Raw genomic sequence first — 23,280 nt, forward strand, 5'->3', positions numbered from 1 at the left:
GGCCCAAATGGTTTTAGTAAGTTGCTGTTTAATCAGCTGCCATGATTGTTTGTTGAGACACCTTCAAGGGTGTAAGTTGGTTTTACAAGAAGCATTGCAGCCTACATTAGATCGCCACACAACTGTCATATCACTGCCATTCTTTTTTCAAAACCATAGATAAAACATGTTTTTCTCAAATCACCAGTTCTGTGAAATTGATTAGATTTCCGGTTTCTGTCTTCCAGAAAGCTCATATTAACAAGGAGGAGGAGCTTCTGGGAATTGAACAAATAGGCAGTTATACTCAAATATCAGAGATTTGTAAATTAAAGGAGCCTTATGAGAAATTGTGGACCACAGCCTTACATTTTAGCACTTGTTACGACAAATGGATGAACGGTCCACTGCTACAAGTCAATGCAGAAGAGGTGGAAGAGGAGGTGAGTGATAAGTCTTTTATTCTTCCCAGTTACAGATATGGGGTTGAGAAACTGGAAAATTATTGTCATTCCGAACCATAATAATGGATTTTATTTTAAGATACTTTTGACTTGTGGTTTGGTTAAAAGCAGCTCCTCTTGGAATAGTTATCTGAAAGGGAGCTGTCCATTCCTGAACACAAAAAAGACACATGGGCTGTTTTGCTGTAAAATCAATTTAAATTCAAATTTTATTGGTCTAATATGACATGAATTACCCTGAGCATGGCAATATGATAGATGAGTCCTTCAGAACTGTATAAAAAAATCAATAACTGCTTTATGAAAAAAAAAACTGTTTGTCATCAGGTACAGAATTTATGGAAGACTAGTTACAAGTTGACAAAAGCATTTTATCATCCGGACTTACATGGACCTCTTAAAGTAGCCACAACTATTAAGACCAAGCTTGAGAAGTTTAAGATCAACATGCCTCTTGTAACAGCGTTGTGTACACCAGGGATCAAGGCAAGACACTGGAATCTTATGAGTGAAAAGGTGATTGAACAATTTGTCAGTTTCTGTATTGTGTTATTTATTTTCATTGATTGTATCCATGCTATTGTCATGAGGTTTACATAGGTGGTACTGTAAGCCAGGGGCATCAATAGTGTTTGTCTGACATGCCAATGTGTTTCTTTGGCTGGGCCAGTTTTAGAAAGAGAGTGAGGAAAATAAACAGAATCTTTGCTCAGGTAGGGGAAAACCTACCTACCTACCGTACTTTGCCACCTTGCTCTAATTTATGATATATCCTTAATGTATATGTATACACCAGGACTGCTGTCAAATCAGGTTCTGTAGAACTGTATGTAATTAGTATAGGCTTATTGCAGTAAATTGAAATTAAGTGATCTTCTATGGCTAGCAGTTACACGGTATGGGCAATTCCACATCTAGATTAGTCCTGATAATACTATTCTGGCTACATGAATGTAAATCATTTCTAATTACCAGTGAAAACATTTATGGCAAAAACAGGCAGGTTCCCACTAATATGGGCAATTAAATACTCAGCTTCAATTTGTCAATTTTGTTCAGACACATTACTCACACATACATTCCTTCGTTTCTCCTCTCCCAATGTCTTGTTGAAGGAAATAGGCTCTTTCTTTTATGAATATTACCAAAGATTTCAGCTTTGCCCCCAAATTACAGACTTTTTGCATAAATGGGCCTAATTACCTGAATTCAGTTTTGATTAGCAATGTTAATTGATGCAGCTGTGGATGCTATCTGTTTACCTAAATTACCATGTGCATACAGCAATATGTCTGAAAGTGAATATGCTAAACTGAAAATACTAATTAGCGATGGCAGATTGTTATTCAAGTCCCATCTTTAAGCTTTCTAATGAAAGCTCAGATGTGTCAGTGTATTCTGATATTCTGAAAGAAATTTCAATATTACATATGATTTCTAAATGTAATTCCACTGAACAGATGGGCTGTTCAAACAGGGCTAGTCCATGCCATGTATAGTATCATAGACACACATATACATCTACATAAATAAATACAAATCTAGCTGTCTTATTTCTGTCTGTTGATTTTGAGAAATTAACAATTTAGCTTATTCTTATTATCACTTTAACAAACATTAAGCTATATAAAATTTCAGCGATATCGACTTACATTTGTCAATGTATTAATTTTAATTCAAAGTATTGCTCATTAACATGTGAATCAGATATTAATTCATTTTCTGCCAAGCACATGAGTTTATAAAAGTAAAGTTAATGGGGGTGTGGTTTGATGCTTAGCTAGGTAGTAGAAAAAAAGCTTTTTAAAAAGTTGCAAAAATTGTGAAAATTGCAAAAAGTCCGTTCGCTTTTTTTACTCAGGCCCACATTTGGAAAAATAAAACAGTAAAGAGTAAAGTTAGCTAAAATCATGTTGCAGCATGTCAGACAGTATGATTATGGCGAGTCCAATGGCCTATACTTGTGTCCCATTGCTACAACAGTTGTTGATTGGAGTGTTTGTGTCCTCTTTTATGACTTTTTTTAAAATACCTTCTTTTTGCCTTTTATCTCTCTTTTTGTGTTGTGATAAATGCCAACTCGACACTAGTATAGTATTCTTTGGCAACCAATTAGGTTGCTTCTTTCATTTTTTGAAAGGACGCTTTTATAATGATATAGAAAACTAGTCAGTGGTGATATTTGGTGATATTTAGTTGGCGTTTTTTAAAACTCTCTTACAGTTTAATGAAGTTGCATTTCCTGTGCCTGATGGTAACTAAATACAAACTGTACCCATGATGATTGTGCTCATGGAAAAAAAGAGGTGATAGGTGATAACCTTACCACTGCCCCTGGAGTCTACTTTTATTCACAATAAAATAGTTTAAATATTTGTAATAGAAAAAGTCCAGCCAACAGATATGCACAGTATATGCTTGTTCACGTTGTATGACTTTTAAGCATACAATCTGTGTGTATATATGTAAGTTCTGTATGTGTAATACAGATTTTAAAGTTGCACCTCTAGATGATACAAACATTTTAATACAACAGTGTTACCCAGTGTCTCTATTGCCTAAATATCATCCTATTCTGAGCTGAGTATGTTAACAGCTCAAGTTTTAGCTTAATGGGTGGTAAGCTATCTCCAAATAAAATAAATTGCATATAGTATATTATCTACTATATGTCTGTTAAAATTTGGTTCTTTGGTCTACCTGAAGGTGAAAAATGATATCTAAGAATCACCCTTGAAATGCCAATCAAGTGCACATCACATGGTGGGCTTGGTCTGCTACTATAGTACAAAGCTTATTGGGGGTAGTTAACAGCACACATCAGCATCAACTAGAATTTAGAAGGAACTTCATTCTTGCCCAATATGCTTGATATAAGTCCTTAAGACCTTAAGGCTGCCTTAATTCTTTATACATTTTCCATGTGTTGTTACCAACCTTAAACTGGACTGGAAGAAGAGAATCCCATGTGGGAGGTCTAATTCTGTAATGAGATATGCTCTAAATGGAAATATTTATGGAGGAACACATATGCATGGATGAACACATTAAGGAATTCAAAGAAATAATAGGCTTATAATATTGTCAATGGAAATGTAGGTCTCTAGTTGATTAGCCAGTCAAGACATGAAGTATCAATGAGAGAAAATAGCTGTGTCATACCCCAAGGCTTGTAAGGCAGTGTTTATTGTCAGGCACATGTTCTTAATATTTCATTGGGAATGGGACTGTAATTATGTGGAGCTATCTGTGAAGCTTCTTTCTTACTACTGTTGGCCTTATATGTCTATAGAATTTCTACCAGTTGGCTTAACACCACCGGTATTTTACATCAATCTTAAAGATTTTGGATTGACTAATGGCAATCTTTGAAGATGGCACCTTTATTTGTGCTGAATAATGAATAGCACCATGTTAGAACCTGCTAAGCCATCAAATCAACATATGCATATGCTATGGTGATCCAAGTACCACTAGATGCCTTTAGTAAGCTTAGTATCATAATTTTCATTACAATATTTTACAATCAGCTGCAAGATCCCACATACAGTATTTCATTTTAAGAGTTCTCCTAACATTGTTTTCCACCAAATACTCACCCCTCCTCGTATGTGATTCTTTCCTGTGGAGTGTAGGGCATAGTTCAAGTATGTTTGTTTTAGTGCCTGCTGCCTAATTACAGTAGAAATTCAACAAATGTTATTTATACTTGAGAATTATTTCCGCTGACATATCCACTTGTTATTTCTCCATGTCATAGGTTTGTTAAACAAGCTGGTTTATTTCAGACTTTGGTTTAATGTAATATACATTTCAACTCTTTCCTGATGATAGAATTACTGAATTATTTATCAGCAATGCAAGCAACATCTACCACTGGCAATACATCATTGTTATAGAAACTTGGCCCCAAAGGAGAATTTCGTATTCAAATCACCCCTCCCTTCAGGGAAACACTCCTTCTGTCAAATGGTGTCCGTCACAGATGAAAATGACATCATGAGAGGAGGCTGAAAATACCGAGCAATAAATTTGGCAAACTAACAGCACCGTGACATCCTATTTTATCTTTCAGTAATTACTTTCTGCAGTTCATAAATGCTCCTACAACTCAAGTCTATGGGCCTATTTTTCAAAGGCTAGATTAACTAGTTTCATTTAAGTGCTTCTTGTTGCATCATTTCACATGTAAGACTGAAATAAATGCTCTTGAAACTTCCAGCTGCAAGCAAGCAGATCATTTCCTGAGGTTTATATCATTTTCACTACAATGTTTTTCTACTTACATGAGGCTTGTTAAATTGGATTTAAGGATTTAGACTCTGGGTATATTCTCTCTATACATGTCTAAAGTATGGAACAGTATCTGTGTACCTAGATTTCTGCTTATTCAGATTTGCCTTGAGTGGTTTGTAGGGCACTGACAAAGAAGGTAACATAAATGTATTAGCACTCTTGATGTTGCAAAGGCATTTGTCCAAAGTTGAAATGCATAGATCTAATAAAGTTACCTTCACCCCATCTGACCTTTGTCTCTGTTGGCATTACCTCAAGAGGCTTCCTTTTCTTGTTTACTGTTCTTTGCCTAACGCCTTTAGACTAACCAAGCTTAGATGTTTTCTAGATTGTTTATCTTGATCACCTATCCTTAGCTTTACTATTTTGTCTTTCTATCTTAGCTTTACTATTTTGCCAAATATCATTATTTTGAAGCTGAGCAGTTGAGCCTTTAAGCCTTAGCAGTCAATGCAACCTCAGTGATATCACTGCTGTGGTGTTGTGCTTTCTTAACAACATTATAGGTAGTATATATAAACCTACAAAACCTCAATAGCACTCATAATTACTGAGACCAAGAATTCATATGATATGATCTTTAGTAATATCACCTATAACACAAAATAGTAGACATATATTAAAAACACCCCATTAAATGAGATACATCTAAAAAAACAAACAGCGTGATAATATCTGGAAAGGGAGACCATTAAACACATTATAAGGTCCTGGTATCATCCACCAATACAAAAAACACCCAAATTCCTTGGTGATGGTTTACATCTACGCCATAAAATCTGATGCCCCAAATCTCCACTAGTCAGTCATTATTCCATATCATATCAAATATACCCAACAAAGACCTCTATTGGGAAGCTGAGCTGAAGGGCATTGCGATAGGTACATATTTTAAATAGTTTTTATTTTTAACAATCCCCAACAACTAAACCTGGTCAACTTGTATAAACTGTATTTAGTATATTTGCATTCACAATTATAACTTTAACAATTTACTACTTTTAATGCATTTCAGCTTTCTATTAATTTAGGTACTAGTTAGAATAGTTTACTTGTTTGTTGTTTTCTCTTTTTGTATGACCTGTATTAAGTGGTATACTTTTTTCCCTAGGTTGGGTTTAATATTACTCCAAATGAAGGCACCTCTCTTCTTGAAATTCTGCAGCTTGGCCTTGAAAAATACCTTGATGATCTAAATCAGATCAGCTTGCAAGCCAGCAAAGAGTATGCCCTAGAGAAAGCCCTGAACAAAATGAAGGCAGATTGGGAAGATGTGTGCTTTGTCTTTTCTCCCTACAAGGATGGAAATAGTCATGTATTAGCAGCTGTTGATGAAATCCAGGTGAAATACTTGCTCTTCGTTTGTTAGTTTAAATAAAAGATTTTGGCAGTTTTCTCCAGTATTGCAGATTTACCACCATGCATTCTTGTAAAATATTTGTGAGTGGAATTAGGGGTGTTAGAGGGCTGGAAGGCCAAGATTATGAAAAGAGGAAGTGGATTGAAGGCTGATTACCAAAGATTGAAAAAAATATAGTGTTAAAGGTTGTAGGTATTGGTATTTTTGGGGGGTATTTCTTAGAAGGTGACAATTCTTAACCTTCATTGTCAGCTTTTAAAAAACATTTCCTAGGGGGTATCATTTTACAGAATTTGTTATAAGTGATCATTGACACTTTATACTGCTATAACAAATGGAATAATCAATTTATCCCATTGCCTGAAGCATGCTATTGCAAACTTTACCCATAGACTCTCTGAGGAAAACAGACTTGTAGTCATAATTCAAACTGTCATATTTGTAGCTGGAAGAAAAGCAATTGAACTAAATCTGGCTATAATAATTCCGCTAAAACTCTATTATATTGATATTGCTTATACCGGAAAATATTCTATTGAATTGTTATTGACCACAGTACACTGTCCACAACAAAATATATTGGTTCTTTCTGTATGTTCAGCACTACAGAAGTTAATGCAATATCTCACTTTGATATATACATTTGTGCTTTATTTCCATAATGTCAGTCACTTGCAATAACTTCTTAAGCAATATTTGCACAGAAATGTGACCACGCTCCATAAATTGGTTTCCACATCACTAAATCTAATAAACAGAAGGCAAAATCCAAACCTAAAAAATACCTTTTAGACTTTTCAAGATAAATTGCCACCTCAATGTTATATATTGTAAAGTTATAGCATGTTAGCACAAATAAGATTTCTTTGGCTTTGATATAATGCAGGTATAAAATGTTATACTAAATAAGACATTTATTGTTTAATGCTGTCACAAAATCAACCAGTGGATTAAAATTAAAGCATCATTTTAAAAAAAGAATAGGGAATCAATAAGGAATATGGCTCTAAGCATGGAATGCAGCATTTGTTACATTGTGAAAAGAAAAGTCGTCAATCAGTGACTTTTTACGAATGAACTTTTTACGTAATGCACTGAAGGGAAGGGGAGGAGCTACCATGCTTGAGTCATTTCATGGACATGGAAAAGTTGATCTTGTTTCTTTTCATGAACCACCTTTTCAAGCTTTCAAATAATACAGTTTGTCTGTAATACATGTAGTGTAATACATTACCAAAAACTTTGCTATACTTAGAGAAACTTTTCCGGATAATGGCACTAGGTAAAAATAGCATGTTGTATGTATGTACTATAATGTAGAAACCATTACATGTAGAAATAGAAGACATTTGTTTTTAAATATAGGAATTTTCCTCAAAAACCTAGAATTGGCGCACATCATGCAAGTAAAACTTAAAAAATTTTGCATACGCTTTTAAAGATGGAACACATTGATCACATCCAATATGGCCACTACAAAACTAAAAAAAAAACACAATGCAATAGTCATCTCTTCTGGTTTGAAGGGAGCTTTATTATAACCATAAAATCAAATAACTTTTCAGGGTGATAGAAGGACTGACTAAAACAAGATGCGTTTTAAAATAAGTATATGTCTTATTATGTTGGCACCTTGAAATGATACTTTACCAAGTCTTGTAGAAATTACATTGTGCATTCCTTTTTCTTTGACCTTTTCAAATTACATTTGAGTATCAGGTGAATATCCCCTGAACCAGAAGTAAAAGGTTCAATCAGTTGATGGTTGGCTTGAAGTTCAGCTCTTCAGAAGCACCAATTTATCTTTTCATTTCATCTTTGTCTTGGATATCATTCAATACTGTAATCTAGACTTCCTTACTTCATATTTGTCTGCTATATTTTTTCATTTGTTCTTTTTTAAGGTTTTGCTGGAAGATCACATTGTGAAAACCACAACCATGAAAGGCTCTCCATTTATTACGCCTTTCGAAAAGGAAATATTAGCATGGGAGGCTAAACTGGTATGTTGCTTTCTTGAAAAGCTCTTGTTGAATTTAATTAGCTTTTCGATTTCATCTCCAACCCACTTCTCAGATTTCACTGCCCAAAACGAATCATGCTTCAGTGACTTGCATTACAGAAAACTTTTTGACTTTGCCATCAGCAATCTGTACAGTATTGAGATGAGTAGAAAAAGTTTAACATTCTTTATGCTAAATTGATTTAATTTAAGTTTTTATTATGTGAGGTTAAATGCAATAGACACAGTACCCCAGTAATAGAGTGATTCATCCAAGTGAGATACACAAAGAGGCAGCTGTGCTGGCTCATTCCTCACTCTGTTTCACCAAGTAGAACAGAAAACAGGAGTTGAGAAGGCATTTCTTAACCCTACTAGAATATGTGATTGTAAGGAACATGTGAAAAAGTAGCAGTTTGGCTTCAATAATCATACACAGATTTGCTTCAGACATCTGTCTATACTTCAATTAGCATTTCTAAAAATAGATTTTAAAGTGTTATTTTTTTTTCTTGTACAGCGGCTTTTTCAAGAGATTCTAGAATCTTGGCTCAAAGTCCAAATGGCTTGGTTATATCTGGAACCAGTTTTTGGATCAGAAGACATACGCAGTCAAATACCAGTTGAAGGACATAAATTTGAAATTGTTGATAGAAATTGGTAAGAATTTTATGTTATTAGTACTATACAGTACATTAACACAGTGCCACTGCTTTGAGGGTTGTAGCTACAGATAAAATATTGATACAGCAGTTCCATAAAGGGTCTCTTTCATAAGGGCCTCAAAGAGCCCTCTTTAATAAAATTCTTTAATATAAAGAATTTTGGTAGATAGGGGACTTATTACTCACAGTTGTAAAGTTTGTAAGGCTGAATATGCTTTAGTTTATTGTTGGGCGAGCCAACCAGCAATTTCTGAAGGGCTACTGTGTATACAGTGTTAATGCTTAATCCCAACAAATGGTTACTTGGTGGCACTTTAAACCTTACTCCTCATTGAAAATACTTCCTGAACCTTATATGTATAAGTATAGCAGATGTAGTAGAAAATGTTGTCAATCAAACAAGCATTTGGCTAACAGCTTTTGAAAATGTTTCTACCAAAGTCAGGCAAATGAACAGAGTTACTAAAACAGATAACTGTAACTTACTGTAAGGTAGGATATATAATTATAAGCATTTACATTATTGTTTTTACAGTTCAATGAAAATATCTTTGGTTAAATTTGAGACTTTTAAAGCAACAATATCAACAATGTTAATCATAACAGACCTAAAAAAATGGCTTATAATGGCCACACATTAGTTTACTCTTGGCTTAGATATACATGATTCATTAGTCGGGGTTTCATATGTGTAATGATACTGTCAGAACTTGTCCACAATAGCCACATCAACAACCAAACGGGGTGGTAGCTGTAAGACTTGGTGATGTATGGTGAACTTTCCTTGTGATCTCCCTGTCGACAGGGGCCCTGACTGCAGCAGATAAGCTGCCCTGATAAGGGTGACCTCACACTGTGCAATCTGCTAGTAGATCCTGAGTGACCTTATGAGGGGTGTAAAAGACACTTGCTTTTTGCCTGGTAGCTGTTGCTTGGTGGACCGGATAAATAATAGCACAAAGTAAGAGTAGTCATTTAGTCTAAAGTCTCAACAGGATCCCAAAGTAAAATTCAGGAGATGGAGAATAATTAACAGTCCAACATCACAACAATCAAACAATCAAGCAATACCACAAACAAACCAGCAGCAGTAACTGAGCATCAGAATAGTAAATCTTTGGCAAGAGAGTCTTGGAGCTGGGAAGCTACTTGTTGTGAATTGATGAAATAGAAAAACAAAACACTTCCATATTTTCTGGTTATAGCTTATATTCCTGAGTAACACAAATGGAGAAAAAAGCCTTTCTGTCCCTAGTCTATGAGAGTCTCACGTCCCTCATTCCCACAAGAAGTTTAGGTGGTCCATCCAAAACTAGTTAGCTCAACCAAAATGACCAGCAACAGTAATTTTTAGTAATCCAGGGTATACTTTTTACTAAAATTGATGATTTTTGAAGATTTTGACATAATACACAGCCCTTATCTATAAGATTTACTCTTTTTCTGACATTTTACTCGGTAATTGGTATTTTCTTGAGAAGACTGATTCTTTAGAAGTTCCCTTAACCATTAATTCCACAAATAGGTTATATGTGAATAACTAAGAGTCATTGTAAATGACTGCAAACTGTGATCAAGTCTATTATCTCTATGATGAACCACTTTATGGTTTCTGTTAGGAAAGTTCTTGCCATTTATCCTTGACAGTGCAGAAATATGGCAAAGTATCTATATTCATCTATTTGATTATTTTTCTTTCCAGTTTCCTTTGTGACATTTTTACTTTGCTCTTTTATACCTTTTTTTGTTCTAAATCCTCCTTTATTGCATAATTATTCTGTTTCTACTGATGCATGCAAAAGACATCATACGCCAAAGTCATTAATTTTCTGTTAGAAGACTTTCTTTATGTTGGAAACCTTTGAAGTCTTGAATTTTAAGCAGCTGACGTTATTGTAGTCCATATTTGTCTCAGCCAGCATTTAATAAAATTTTCAAGAAATAATTTGCATAGGAGCCTTTTCACCTTATGACTTCTAAGTTGTAGGAAATAAATCTGCCTAGTTGAATTCATGGATAGGAACTAATAATTGGTTTTCTCAGCACTGCTGCTTTTATGTGGAAAGGACATTCACCTTGGGGTTTGTACTGTGGATTTAAATCCAATACACAGCATTTGATAAGACAAGTACTATGAGTTACCACTGTTAGTTTAATTACTTCATTTTTTTTCTAATGCACTAATGCTATTAATTCTTAAAGTGGTGAACCCAGGTCTTAATGTTACATCTCATACATATAGTTTAGAGGATAACTTCCTGGACATGGGATCTGACAGCAGAGATCCCTGATGATATAAGAATACATACATAAGAGTATGAAGGCCAACACTAGCCCCAATTAGAATGAGGTAAGTCGCAACCAAAGGCATGCAGATTGACCTCCTGTATATACGGTATTGTGGATCCTCTATATAAAGAGAACTGCAATAAAAATAACCCATAATTTGGGAAAAGACCCAACGCTCTATATAGAGAAAAGTCATTAATTAAGCCCAATGCCCAATGCACGTTTAAATCTCAGCATGCTCTACTTTTGCAAGTCACGCGCAATGTATGGTGTACGGATGGAGGTGCATCAAAAACGCATTGCACTCTGAGAACCATGCAAGTGCAATGTGTTTTTCATGCATCAATTGCCATAGAAAATCGAGAGCTCAGTCCTCAGTCCTTTTCACGCGAAGCAAATTTTTAAGTCATTTATGCTCCAATGCAACCTCATGTTTTAGTATTTTAATGGTTTTTGGTGTAGCACTTGAAAATAATGCAATGGGATTGGAGAGAAAGAGATTTTCTGGTAAATTTCTATATTTATCAAGTCACACAAATGAATGTGGAGAAATGACTTTGGTGTGTTTGTAAGATGACTGGGATAGTTGGGCCACAATAGTTTAAGCCGATAGATGATTGTATTAAGATATGCATCTCACATGTGTATTTTTTAAAGTGCATGAGGGGTTCTCCCTTCAAGGATATCTTAGTTCTGCACATGTATGTTGCTATTCCATGGTCTATATAAACCAGGATGGCAGATGTTAAAGGACTATTGTCTTAAGAAAATACTGCATGAGGGTAAAAAAAGAACTGTCCGATTACACCATACCAACCTGTATTCTCAGAGAAGATATAACGAAAAGATAATTGATATTCTTGGAGGTATTGATGTATGGTAAACTTAATTTTAGCAACCAGAGGCAGGCGGCTGCTGCTAGAGCGAATAAAATCATGGGATGTATCAAGAGAGGAATAGATTCTCATGATAAAGACATAGTTTTGCCCTTATACATGGAATATTGTGTACACTTTTGGGCACCAATGTATAGAAATGACATAGTAAAACTGGAATGGGTGCAGAGGAGAGCAACCAAGATTATTAGGGGAATGGTGGTACTACAATACAATGAAAGATTACAAAATTTTGGATTATTCAGAATAAAAAAAGATGACTGAGGGTACAATGTACAAGTTCCTAAATGGACAGTACAAGGATCTCTCTAAAGATCCTTTTATACCTAGGCCTGTGACCAGGACAAGGGGACATCCTCTACGCAGAGGAGAGGCGGTTCTACTATTGCCATGGACAAGGATTCTTTACTGTAAGAACAGTGAGACTATGGAACTCTCTGCCCCAGGAGGTTGTTATGGTGGACTCTATGTACATGTTCAAGAGAGGCCTGGATGCCTTTCTGGAGAGAAAAAATATCACGGGTTATGGGGATAAAACATTTATTTTATTCTTAAATGTTAGACTTGATTGACTTGTGTCTTTTTCCAGCCTTATATACTGTGATACTATGATATTTAAAACAGCTCTAAGCTTGATATTACAGACAGAGCAAATACTGACTAATTAGATTATACAGAATAAGAAATGATAATTTGAGTTTACATGAAACATGTTTAAATACTTGATTTATCAAGTTGTCTGACAATTGTTATAGCTATAATAAATATATTTAATTGGTTTTCTGTATTTCAACTATATGACTGTTTCAACCACATCCTAAGTTTCATAAGTGCATAAATGTCCTGCATGAGGTGGTTTTGGATTACAGGAATTTTAGGCAACTTGCCCAGTACTGTAGAAGATATGGACCCAAAACAATCATCATAATTTTCAGTAACAGTTTATCCGGATAAAGTGGGAATATTTCTGTTTCTGGATATCCAAGATGCTGACAAAGTGGCTGAAATATGAGAGTCAGTATTTATGATCAAGTCATTTGTCCAATTCTGTTTATGGAACCTGCCATACTTGATCAATTCTCTGGTGACCTAGTATAGTGTAAATTAAATACATAATAGCTTTCTGATCCTGCTCTCTTCAGCCACTACTGTCAAAGTGTTTTTGTTTTTTAGTTATTTTTATTTGTGGACCTACTTAAGGTCCATATATACTGTGTATATATATATATATATATATATATATATATATATATATATATATATATATATATGATGTATACAGGAAAATATTGTCTACATCATATCTTCCATATCTTCTTTTGATCTATATGTATCAATACTGTTGACATGGTTTACTACAACAATACAGCTAATTCTTTGCAGGTATTTGTTGTTGTCTTTACATTTGTCTTATTTTGTTCCCTTTGACATCATTGATACCCACACAGTCCTCCTAATGAGCTCCCTCATTTTCCATGGAAAGAAATAAGGAGTGTTGATTTATTGAACTGGTTAGAGCAAATAATAGAATAGGATCAATCCAGCATTGTAGGTTAATGGCACCGAACAAAACTCAGTCATAATTAGTTGGACAAATGACTTTCCATGTCCAATGTAGTTAAAAATAAAAAGCCCCTCACCAAAGTGTATTAGAGAACAATGCATTCAACCTCAGTAGAGTGATTGGCCAGCACTTTCTATTTATCTAAAGCTTAAAAAGCAGCTGCCTTCCATGTTAAAAGCTATGGACGATGCAGTTGTATTTAAAGGTATGGAGAGAGAAAAGATCACCTCTTGTTTTGTAATGAGGGGATTTTCAATGTGAAAGAGAGAGAGAGAGCTTGTTGTGTGAAGTATGGTTATTACATTCTCTGTATTATATCTTGCTCACCAGGAGGCTAATAATGAGGGAGTCTGTTAAGGAGGCCAGCGCCATGAGGGTTATCGCACAGCCCCAGATGCTGGATAAGTTGAAGGAGGCAGAATTGCTGTTGGATGACATTCAGAAAGGCCTGAATGATTATTTGGAGAAGAAAAGGCTATTTTTTCCAAGGTAAACAGTCCATATCCCGTGTCAGCTGTGCTTGTTTGTATAAAATCTTTGCTTGGATGTCCCCGAGGTTACTAATTTTCATGTCCTTTAACACCCTACCAGATTTTTCTTCCTGTCCAATGATGAATTACTCGAAATCCTTTCTGAGACAAAGGATCCACTTAGAGTTCAACCACACCTTAAGAAATGCTTTGAAGGCATAGCAAAACTTACATTTAATAGGAAGAAAGAAATAACTCATATGGAGTCATCAGAAAATGAGAAAGTTGAGCTGGTGATGAGAATAATTCCATCGAATGCAAAGGGTCTGGTGGAGAAGTGGCTTCACGAGGTGAATATGCTTAGTTTTTGCTGAGGATTAACTTGCTACTTCCCATGATGATCAGTAATTTCATATATTGTTTATTTCTCGCAACAAGGTAATTGTGATTTTATGATGTGCCCATAGGACAAGCTTGTGCCTTTTTGTATATACAATAAATTTCATAGGTGGCATCAGGGGCGTAACTTGAGGGGGCTCAAAGGGTGCAGTCGTAAATGGGCTCAAGAGGCCTAGGGGGACCATTTGGTGCACCTTTCCTATATGAGAAGACTAGTATTATAAAAAATGTATTGTAGTCGGGAGCAAGGCACACATTTTTCACTGGGGCCCGACAACTTTAAGTTGCGCCACCTCATGGCATATACGCTATTACTTTTGACACAGGATAACTGTACTTCTCACCGCATTAAGCAGAAGACCCCCTGCACATAAGAGCAAAGCTTCCGGAGCCTGCCCATTCATGCAGGATTGGGAAGCTATGTTCGTATGTAAGTAGGTGGACCTCTGAACTATTTCTCCTAACAGATGATGTTAGGTAAAGATGGATAGGGCAAGGTGAATTCCTAAACCTTATCAATTTGTTCCCAGATGAGATAAGCTATAACCCAATGTATGTGGCATTAGATTACTCCCCTTTCCCCTTTGATAGCACATGCACATTTGTCTCAGGTAGGGGTAATAGGTGTTGTATTATTTCAAGAATGAAAAAAAAACAAAAGGGTGGAGGAGAAAGGGGGGTTACATGTAAGCTGTAAAACTACAACCAAATGGTATACTGTACAATACACTTTATACTTAAATTTGAGAAAAAGATTTCTTTATATAATCTGCATTTACCACTTCCTTATTCTTCTTCATGCAACTCAAACTTTTCACCATTTGGTGAACCAGGATCTTGCAGGTAAGTACACATAGTAAAAGGCGTAATTGGTTGAAGAGGCCTTATCTATGTTTAGTGCTGTATGTTATAAACTCTACTTTGCACTAAACAATGCTAGCTGCATAATAAAAATGGTGGCTAGTGTTCTCTCACTGCATGTACATAATGTATACTGTCAGACCATCAGTTTTCTCCATCTTTTTGTGCAATGATACCAGTGGTCTGTTGTTTTGTGTAGAATGAAAGATACACTAAGCATGTTTTATTGACACAATATCATAATGTTGGATGCTTTGTAGTTTGTGTTATGAAGTGTAACTGTTATCAAATTGTCCGCTTGGATCTCACATACAAAGAATGCATGTTTCATAATAGTTAGTGAGAGAGAAGTTTATTTGTTCTAGATCTGTGTTTTAAGGGGTCTCTATTATTGTTTGAGCAGATTGATCCAGACGTCTTGTGAAGTTTCATGTGTTTTTTGGGCTGGTGTTTGTCGGCTTTAATAAAATCGTTGGTTTCTTCCAAGATCTACCACATTTTTTGGTGCATGTTAGCTGTTGTCTTGTCAGTTTAGCTGTCCCCGGTGTTGTGTTACATTTAGTGGATTAAGCTTTTTTATTGTTTCGTTTGTGTCTTCACAAAAAATTCCTTTGACAGTTGCAGCTTTGTTAATTTTTGATATAACAGTTTCAGTGTTCATCCTGTCACTGAAATATAGTTTAAAATGTTCTGTAATGTAGCATGAAATTATTGGTTAGTTTTGAAATAGATGTGAAATCATGTGAAGAAAATAAATATTGCATCCGATCGAGATTAATTCACTGTGGTGTTTTATGGCTTTTTATTCCTATGTGATAGTAATAATGTCTCATGTAGGGATGGAAGCCATGAAATACATTGTGAAAAGTCATCATCTAAAATGGGGCCATGAGCATGGAAAATGGCCATGGACCTAATAGACAGATTCCAAAAGTGTTCCGAAAACAGCCCAGCGTTCAATGCTCAAATTTATCTTTTTCATACCATGAAAGTTTGAGCATTAAATAGTAGGCAAAATATACATATAGCGTGAAATGTGATCTTTACACAGGCAGCACATTCATGTTGTTACAGCAGACGTGTTGAGGACTGTGCAACAGTGAGGCTTTGGACTACAGTATGTTGATTGTTGTATGTCATTACAAGTGGTTAACTCTGGTGGCCGCCAGCCTTGCTTGCACTTCTAGGTCTGATAGGGTTCTTCCTAGACGATAGTCTCTTCTGCCAATGAGAAGTTCCCTTATGAGTTTGTGTTGGACAAAGAGCAGAAGGTTTTTGTGGTATGGAGAAATTTGGTACATGCTAAACATATCATAATAAAGTAACATACAATTGAACAAAATTTTATTTAAGTACAAATAAATATTTAATTCATCAATTTTTATTCTACTGAATATTTTAACGGTTTTTGTACATGAACAATATACTAAATAAAATCTGTAGCTCTACTAGCATGTCTCTGCTTTCCTTTCTTTGTGTCTCTATAACAACTCTCATTACTGAAGTTAGCTTTTATTTCATTACTGTTCTGGCTTCTTCTATATCAGTTGGGCTTTTATGGCAATAAAAAATATGAAAACCGTTTTCTAATAAACTATTCATCTTAATAATATGTCGGTGAAAAAAAACTTTACCAGAGCAGTGAACTGGCATGAGGACTCTTATTTTTTAAAAACACCTTTGAAAAAAGTTTATATTATCTTTAAAATTATAAGAGATGGAAATAGGAAAGCAATCTAGCATCCACCAATAATTCTGCTTGTCCAGTGTTACATATCAATATACAAGGGAAAATCCAGATTTTTGGGCCTATGAATAGGATTTCAGGTAGGACCTAATTCTGTTGAGACACTAAATGACTGCTTTTCAAATGGGACATTATTTATTTATTTATTTTATTTTCCTATGTCACATTATTTTGTACCAATCACCGGTGTTCTCATTTGTAGCATAACTTTTTTGGGAAAAACATAGTGCTCCATCCAGTACATGGCATCCAAAGTACTTGCCTATCCCTTGAATCTACTTCCTTTTTGAAATAGTAAACTTTTGGTGTCTTAAAATTCTCAATTAACTTCAATACTTGGTAAAAGGTGACCATCTGCATTGCACTGAAACGTGAAATGCATGTTCCAACAATTGTTATTTTATAGAAAAATATTTATAGAAAAAGACAACACTTATAAAATATGTACAGGCGGTTCCCTACTTAAGAACACTCGACTTACATACAACCCCTAGTTACAAACGGACCTCTGGATATTGGTAATTTATTGTACTTTAGTCCTAGGCTACAATAATCAGCTGTAACAGTTATCACAGGCGTCTGTAATGAAGCTTTATTGTTAATCCTGGTTCTAATGACAACCCAACATTTTTAAAATCCAATTGTCACAGAGACCAAAACAGTTCTGGCTGGGATTACAATGATAAAATATACAGTTCCGACTTACATACAAATTCAACTTAAGAACAAACCTACAGACCCTATCTTGTATGTAACCCGGGAACTGCCTGTACATGGGAAGAGGAGAAGTGTAAATGTTATATAAAACTGAAAACAGCAGGCTTTATCAGGTTTTCAGATACAATGAGGGGGATATATCTCTATGAATTTTTATTTAATTTAGATTTATCTTATTTTTTTTTTTCAAATATTAGTGCAAAAAAAATTGCACATTTTTGAGCAGTTTGCTTTTTGCACATTTTTCAGCGACTTTTCCATATTTGCGCCACAACTAGTGTGCACAGCTATTGGATGGATTTACTTTAATTATTGAACGAATCCAGCTGTTTAGACTGAAGATAGTTGTATTGGTGACTGCAGAAAAGGCACAAAAAAGTGTGCAAAAGTTCAGCTAATCTCAAGTGGCGAACTTGCCAGGAAGAAGTTGGAGAACCAACTTTGCAAGTTTTGTGTGACTTTTTAAAAAAGAGACACAGGTGCAATCTAACAGAAGGAAGATCCGCCTGAGACAAATTAGACTACGAAACAAGAGAAAAACGGAACTCTACTGACAGGAAAACGAGAAAGAGTAAAGCTAAATATCCCACAGCGAGTTGTCTATTCAGTAAGAGATCCTTCAATAGAGGACTTACCATTTTAAAATGAGCTTGTTATATAAATGCAGGGGGAGTTGCTGGGAAGATGGACTTACACTTTTTGGGGAAAGCTAAAATGTGTCTTAACATCATTGCTCATTCTCAGCTTATAAATCACAGGATCTTTGTGATTAATAGCTTTATGCCAACAAGCGCACACAGTGAAAACAATACGACCACCCACTTGACATCTTGTCATATAGATTTAGGTGAGTTTTACACAGCAGTATTTTGCATCAGGATTTGGAAGTAAAATCAGAAATGGACCCTAAATACAGAATATGTACAATTATATGTTTTCTCTGTTACATGCCATTCTTGTTTTGCAGATTAAAATACTGACCAGAATACTGCTGTATGAAACTGAATTTCAATGGCCAAATAACTTTCTCACAACTCTATACATCTTTTTTTCAATATGAAAGGTCCACTTTAAATAGAGACTCAGTGCATTCACTATTCTACTGCTGAACTCATTCCAAAGCCTTTAGATAAGCTTTAGCTAAAGTCTATAATTTGGATGAAGAATTTACAGCATATCAAGTCTGATTTCCAGTAAACACACATTGCAGCAGCTAAGGCTTGAAAAGGTCACATTTAAAAATGTATTCGGGAATATTTCTCCAGCTTGAGTGCTTTTTTTCTGTTTATGCTTCCAATTATTTCGTACTCCGAGTTCTATGTATTCATTACATTTAAGATATTGCACTTGCAATAAATCATGTATTTTATAGTGATAATATTCCGCGCTTCTTCTATTCCTGGTTACTATCAGAGAAAAAAAAAGAAAACGCATTGAAGAAATTGCTACTTTAATAAGTGTGGTGGGGTGATAGTGAAGAAATGCAATGTCCATGGAAAGTATATTCATTACACATACACTTTGATGTGTATTTATAAGTGACAATATAGCCCTGTTGTGCACTGTATTTTATTCTTAGTTCATAGATATGTAACATTTATAAATTATCGATCAGAATCATATAGTTAGTATTTGTGTTTATTACAGCTCAGCTATACACACAGAACCCCCCCCACACACACACACACACACACTCACATATGTCCCCCATTCCCCTTCTTCTTATCCTGCCCCAGCACAGACCTATGGTGTTATAAGAAGCATGTGATCAATCACATGATTCTGACATCATCGCAGGTCCTGTACCTGTAGGACATCGGGAGAGGGGAGAGTAGTACAGAGGCTCCTCTCTGGGAGATCGGGTGCAGCTGTATGTCAGGGCATCATCCAATCTCCATTACAGCGGTCAGGAGGGTCTGGCAGTGCTAAATCCTCCTGACCTTCACTCTATAAGACGCAGGAACTTTTTAGCAAGATTTTTTCTTGCTAAAAAGTGTGTCTTATAGTCCAAAAAATACAGTAATTAAACTTGCACTTCTGTGACTTGGGGCCTTTGTCCTCTTTTGTGCACAAAGGGTTTGATCCGTAACAACAAGTTTAGGGACATTTTTGCTTGTCAGTAGGTTTTCTATGGTGCTTTCCAGGTTTAATTCACTTGCATATTTGATATTATATCAATTGCTCAAACAAATCTTTATAGCCTATTGTTTCAGACTCCACTGAAGTGCAAAAGCTTCTAAAATGTAGGCTTACTGCTATGACTTACACATCCAGTGATGGTACTTACTCATTGCTAAAAAAAACATGTTGTTTTCCCTAAAACCAGTGATACTGGCTTGTAAATCCATAATTCATTGGAAAACTAGTTCTAAAACTGGTTCCAATTGACACAAAATGTCATTCAAAGATAAAAAAAAACAAGATCAAAGAAAAATAATGATATGACTTGTAGCAGAGCTCACTATGTGCCAGAGAAATGAAAGCATCAGCTCATGCTGGCATATGTCATACAGTATGGAATATGTGGTGCTGTCACATGCTGTACTGTGGAGAGTCACTCTTAGACAGTCCATCAAAGCTTTCCAGTCACCCTGTTGCTTTGATTGATGTTACACTTGCCAGTGACATGCTCATGGAGACTGCTTGGCCTAACACCACAAATAGGTGGGTATGTGACATTGGTGCAAGTGGATTCAAGTTACATTATTGCTCCCATAATATAACGATATCGATATCGATAAGTTCTGTCAACTCGAATTGAATACTCTCAACCCATAAAGAGTCAGTGTTTAGTAGTTCCAAAAATAATCCACTGTGGTATTTAAAACAATCTACTTTATTAACAATAAATAAAAAACTACACAACAGTAAATATATATGAGCATACATTTGATGTATCCAGCATAATATGCATATACCTCACCACTCAATAAAAAGACTATCAATTCATATGTTGCAGCAAAATAGTATTCTCAGACCTGATATTTGTATTAACTTAAAGTGCTAATTCCATCAGGAAAGATAACTATTTTATTACATACTGAAACAGACTGAACTAATTCTCATGTTGGTATAAAAAAATGTATATCTTAGGCTACTTTCACACAACCTTTGGGGAACGTATATATACGGCCCCTTAAGGTCGGCATTGGGTGCACATAGAGATATGGTGCCACACACATGCTGGATCGTACAGCTCCGTATATGGGGAAAAGAAAGGACATGTCCTACCTTTCCCCGCGTTATGGTGCCGTGCGCCTGCATCGCTATGGAGAGGGGAGTGGTCAACCCTCCTCCTCTCCATCGCGGCGAACCCCAGGGAGTCAAACTCCGGGGAGATGACAAAAAATGAGGCTGCGGTCACACATGGCAATCACAAATGCGTTTTCAAGTGCGTCGAAACAGCTGAGAAGAAGAGATTTGCCTGACTACATTGCTGTCAACATTAAGTTTACAAAATGAGTGTTAACAAGGTGCTAACATCCACCTTAACAGAGTGTTAACAAGTGTGTATGGTAACACATTGTTAACGTATGTGTTGACATTGAGTTAACTCATGCATTTTGTAAATGCAATGTTGACAGCAATGTAATTAGGCAAATTTGCTATTCTCAACTACTGTTCTGCATTTGAATATGCATGGGTTAACCAATAAATTTCAATTAAATATGACTGAAAAAATGTATAGATATTATTGTTAAAAAAAGCCCAAACTTTCAATGCCCAACAAGTTTATGTGCAAAATTATAAACATTTAAAGCATGTAAAATAATTCCAATTTATATGTAAGAACATGGTCCATGAAAAAACACCCGTAAATAAGTGAAAAGAGGCACGTAATATCTGAACAGACCAAGGTGTACTTAAAAAACTAAAGCAAAAGTGGCAAAGAAAAGTTTCAAAAATGAAAGACAAAAGCTAGCTGAAATAAATATACATGACCCCCTAAGTGTTCTATGTACATGCCCTATTTCTCAGAAAATAGGGACTACTCCGAAAATAAGCCCTAACATGATTTTGCAGCCTTAACATAGTAAAGCTGAAATATTAGCCCTACCTTGAAAATATGTTCTGAGCAGTGGTATCTAGAAACACAGTTCATGTGTTATTTTAAAAAACACAATCTTTAATATCACACAAGAATTGTATAACAGTTGGGAGTGTGATTTTCACATGAAGCCCCCCTCAAGATTAACTTTAACAGGTGATATAGTGGTTCAGTGACATCTAAAAATATACCAGAATTTATGGAACAGAAGTAATAGCTGTTTGAAGTTTGCCCCACGACCCCCCCCCCCCCCCTAACCTGTCAGATGAAGGTGAAGGAGGAGGTAGGAGCTGACAGCTATAGGTAGCCACATGGACAAGAGTGTTTAATGTAAGGAAAGTGCTCTTGCTAGTCACAACAGAGAGTTATGATGATGATCCATGAGATGAAGATATCATTATAATTGAATAAATGTTGATTTTGTTTTGCTAAAAAGAATAATACATCCCCTAAAAATACAATAAAAAGAAGCTTTAAACCAAAAATAATGTTAGATTGTATCTTATTTTTGGACAACTATAGACACACATCACTAGGTTAGACATATTAAAATTTGTGTTTAAGAAAAAAAAATTCAAACCTCACAAAATTCTGGCCTGCATACGATGTGTTATCTATCCATAGTGACAATAAATTCTACTAAAGCAAAGTTTTTTTTTTTTTTTAATGTGGTGATCAGTATTTTTTTCACCATTCTTCTTTTTTCCCCTATGTTCTGTACATCACGGTTTTGTGTGGATTTAGTACTCGCCAAATTCAGAGATAAATCAAAGAAAGGAGGTGGTATCTGGGAATCACCCAGTTTCTGTGATTTGTCCCTTACGAGTGTTCTGGTCTCATAGACCATGTGTTTTCAGAAAGTGAACAAAAAGTGTCTTGTACCAAACTTTGGATTCGGTAATGGTGTCGAAGGAGATAGCATAAACAAAGCTATACGTTCATCTAGACAGAAGAGTATCTGCAATCAGAGAAACCCTTCAGGACAAGAAAATGCCAGGCTCAAGCCATCTGTTCTCCATGCCTTCACAAAGGTGCCTTTTCTGTGCTGATATTTGAACCTTGGCACGCAACGTGCGCCTTGGATTTGTTCCACTACACAAATGCTTGGTTTGAAAAGAAACATGATTGTATGAGGTTACAAAAGTAGCGTTTGAATAATTTCTTATTTTCCCAGGGTCTCTGACTGACATTTTTGTCAGTTCTCCATTTAACCCACGTTGTGTTGCAGAACAAGTGTTGTCATGCACCATGAAATTAGAAGGCTTGTAAATGGTGTGCATTACCTTTGACACAATGTATTACTTTTGTTATTCTGTTTTCTTTGACAATAATACATTCAGCTTCAAACTCACACAATACCAAGCTCTGTAAGACTTTCTTACAAAGCTTTTGATTTACCCTATTTTTTAATCTGAAAATAAGGTCATCAAAACTATGGAAATTATTTTGCCTGTCACAATCTCAAGGGGCTATATGTCTATAAATCTGCTACAAATTAAAGGTGCCCTTCGCTTTAATAGAAT

General features: G+C 35.5%; 1 protein-coding gene across 3 annotated transcripts in view; it reads left to right on the plus strand.

The window, feature by feature from the left end:
• The window catches only part of LOC140126705 (dynein axonemal heavy chain 3-like), an 883,215-nt gene that overhangs the window by 177,566 nt on the left and 682,369 nt on the right, over positions 1-23,280 (plus strand). For all 3 annotated transcript variants that reach the window (XM_072146467.1, XM_072146468.1, XM_072146466.1), the window contains exons 18-24: positions 228-422; positions 771-959; positions 5,851-6,081; positions 8,004-8,102; positions 8,622-8,761; positions 13,846-14,004; positions 14,107-14,335. In XM_072146467.1, coding sequence (XP_072002568.1) covers positions 228-422; positions 771-959; positions 5,851-6,081; positions 8,004-8,102; positions 8,622-8,761; positions 13,846-14,004; positions 14,107-14,335 — 1,242 coding nt within the window. The remainder of the gene's footprint in view (positions 1-227; positions 423-770; positions 960-5,850; positions 6,082-8,003; positions 8,103-8,621; positions 8,762-13,845; positions 14,005-14,106; positions 14,336-23,280) is intronic.

The sequence above is a fragment of the Engystomops pustulosus genome, chromosome 4 (genome assembly GCF_040894005.1).
Source record: "Engystomops pustulosus chromosome 4, aEngPut4.maternal, whole genome shotgun sequence".
Taxonomy (NCBI): domain Eukaryota; kingdom Metazoa; phylum Chordata; class Amphibia; order Anura; family Leptodactylidae; genus Engystomops; species Engystomops pustulosus.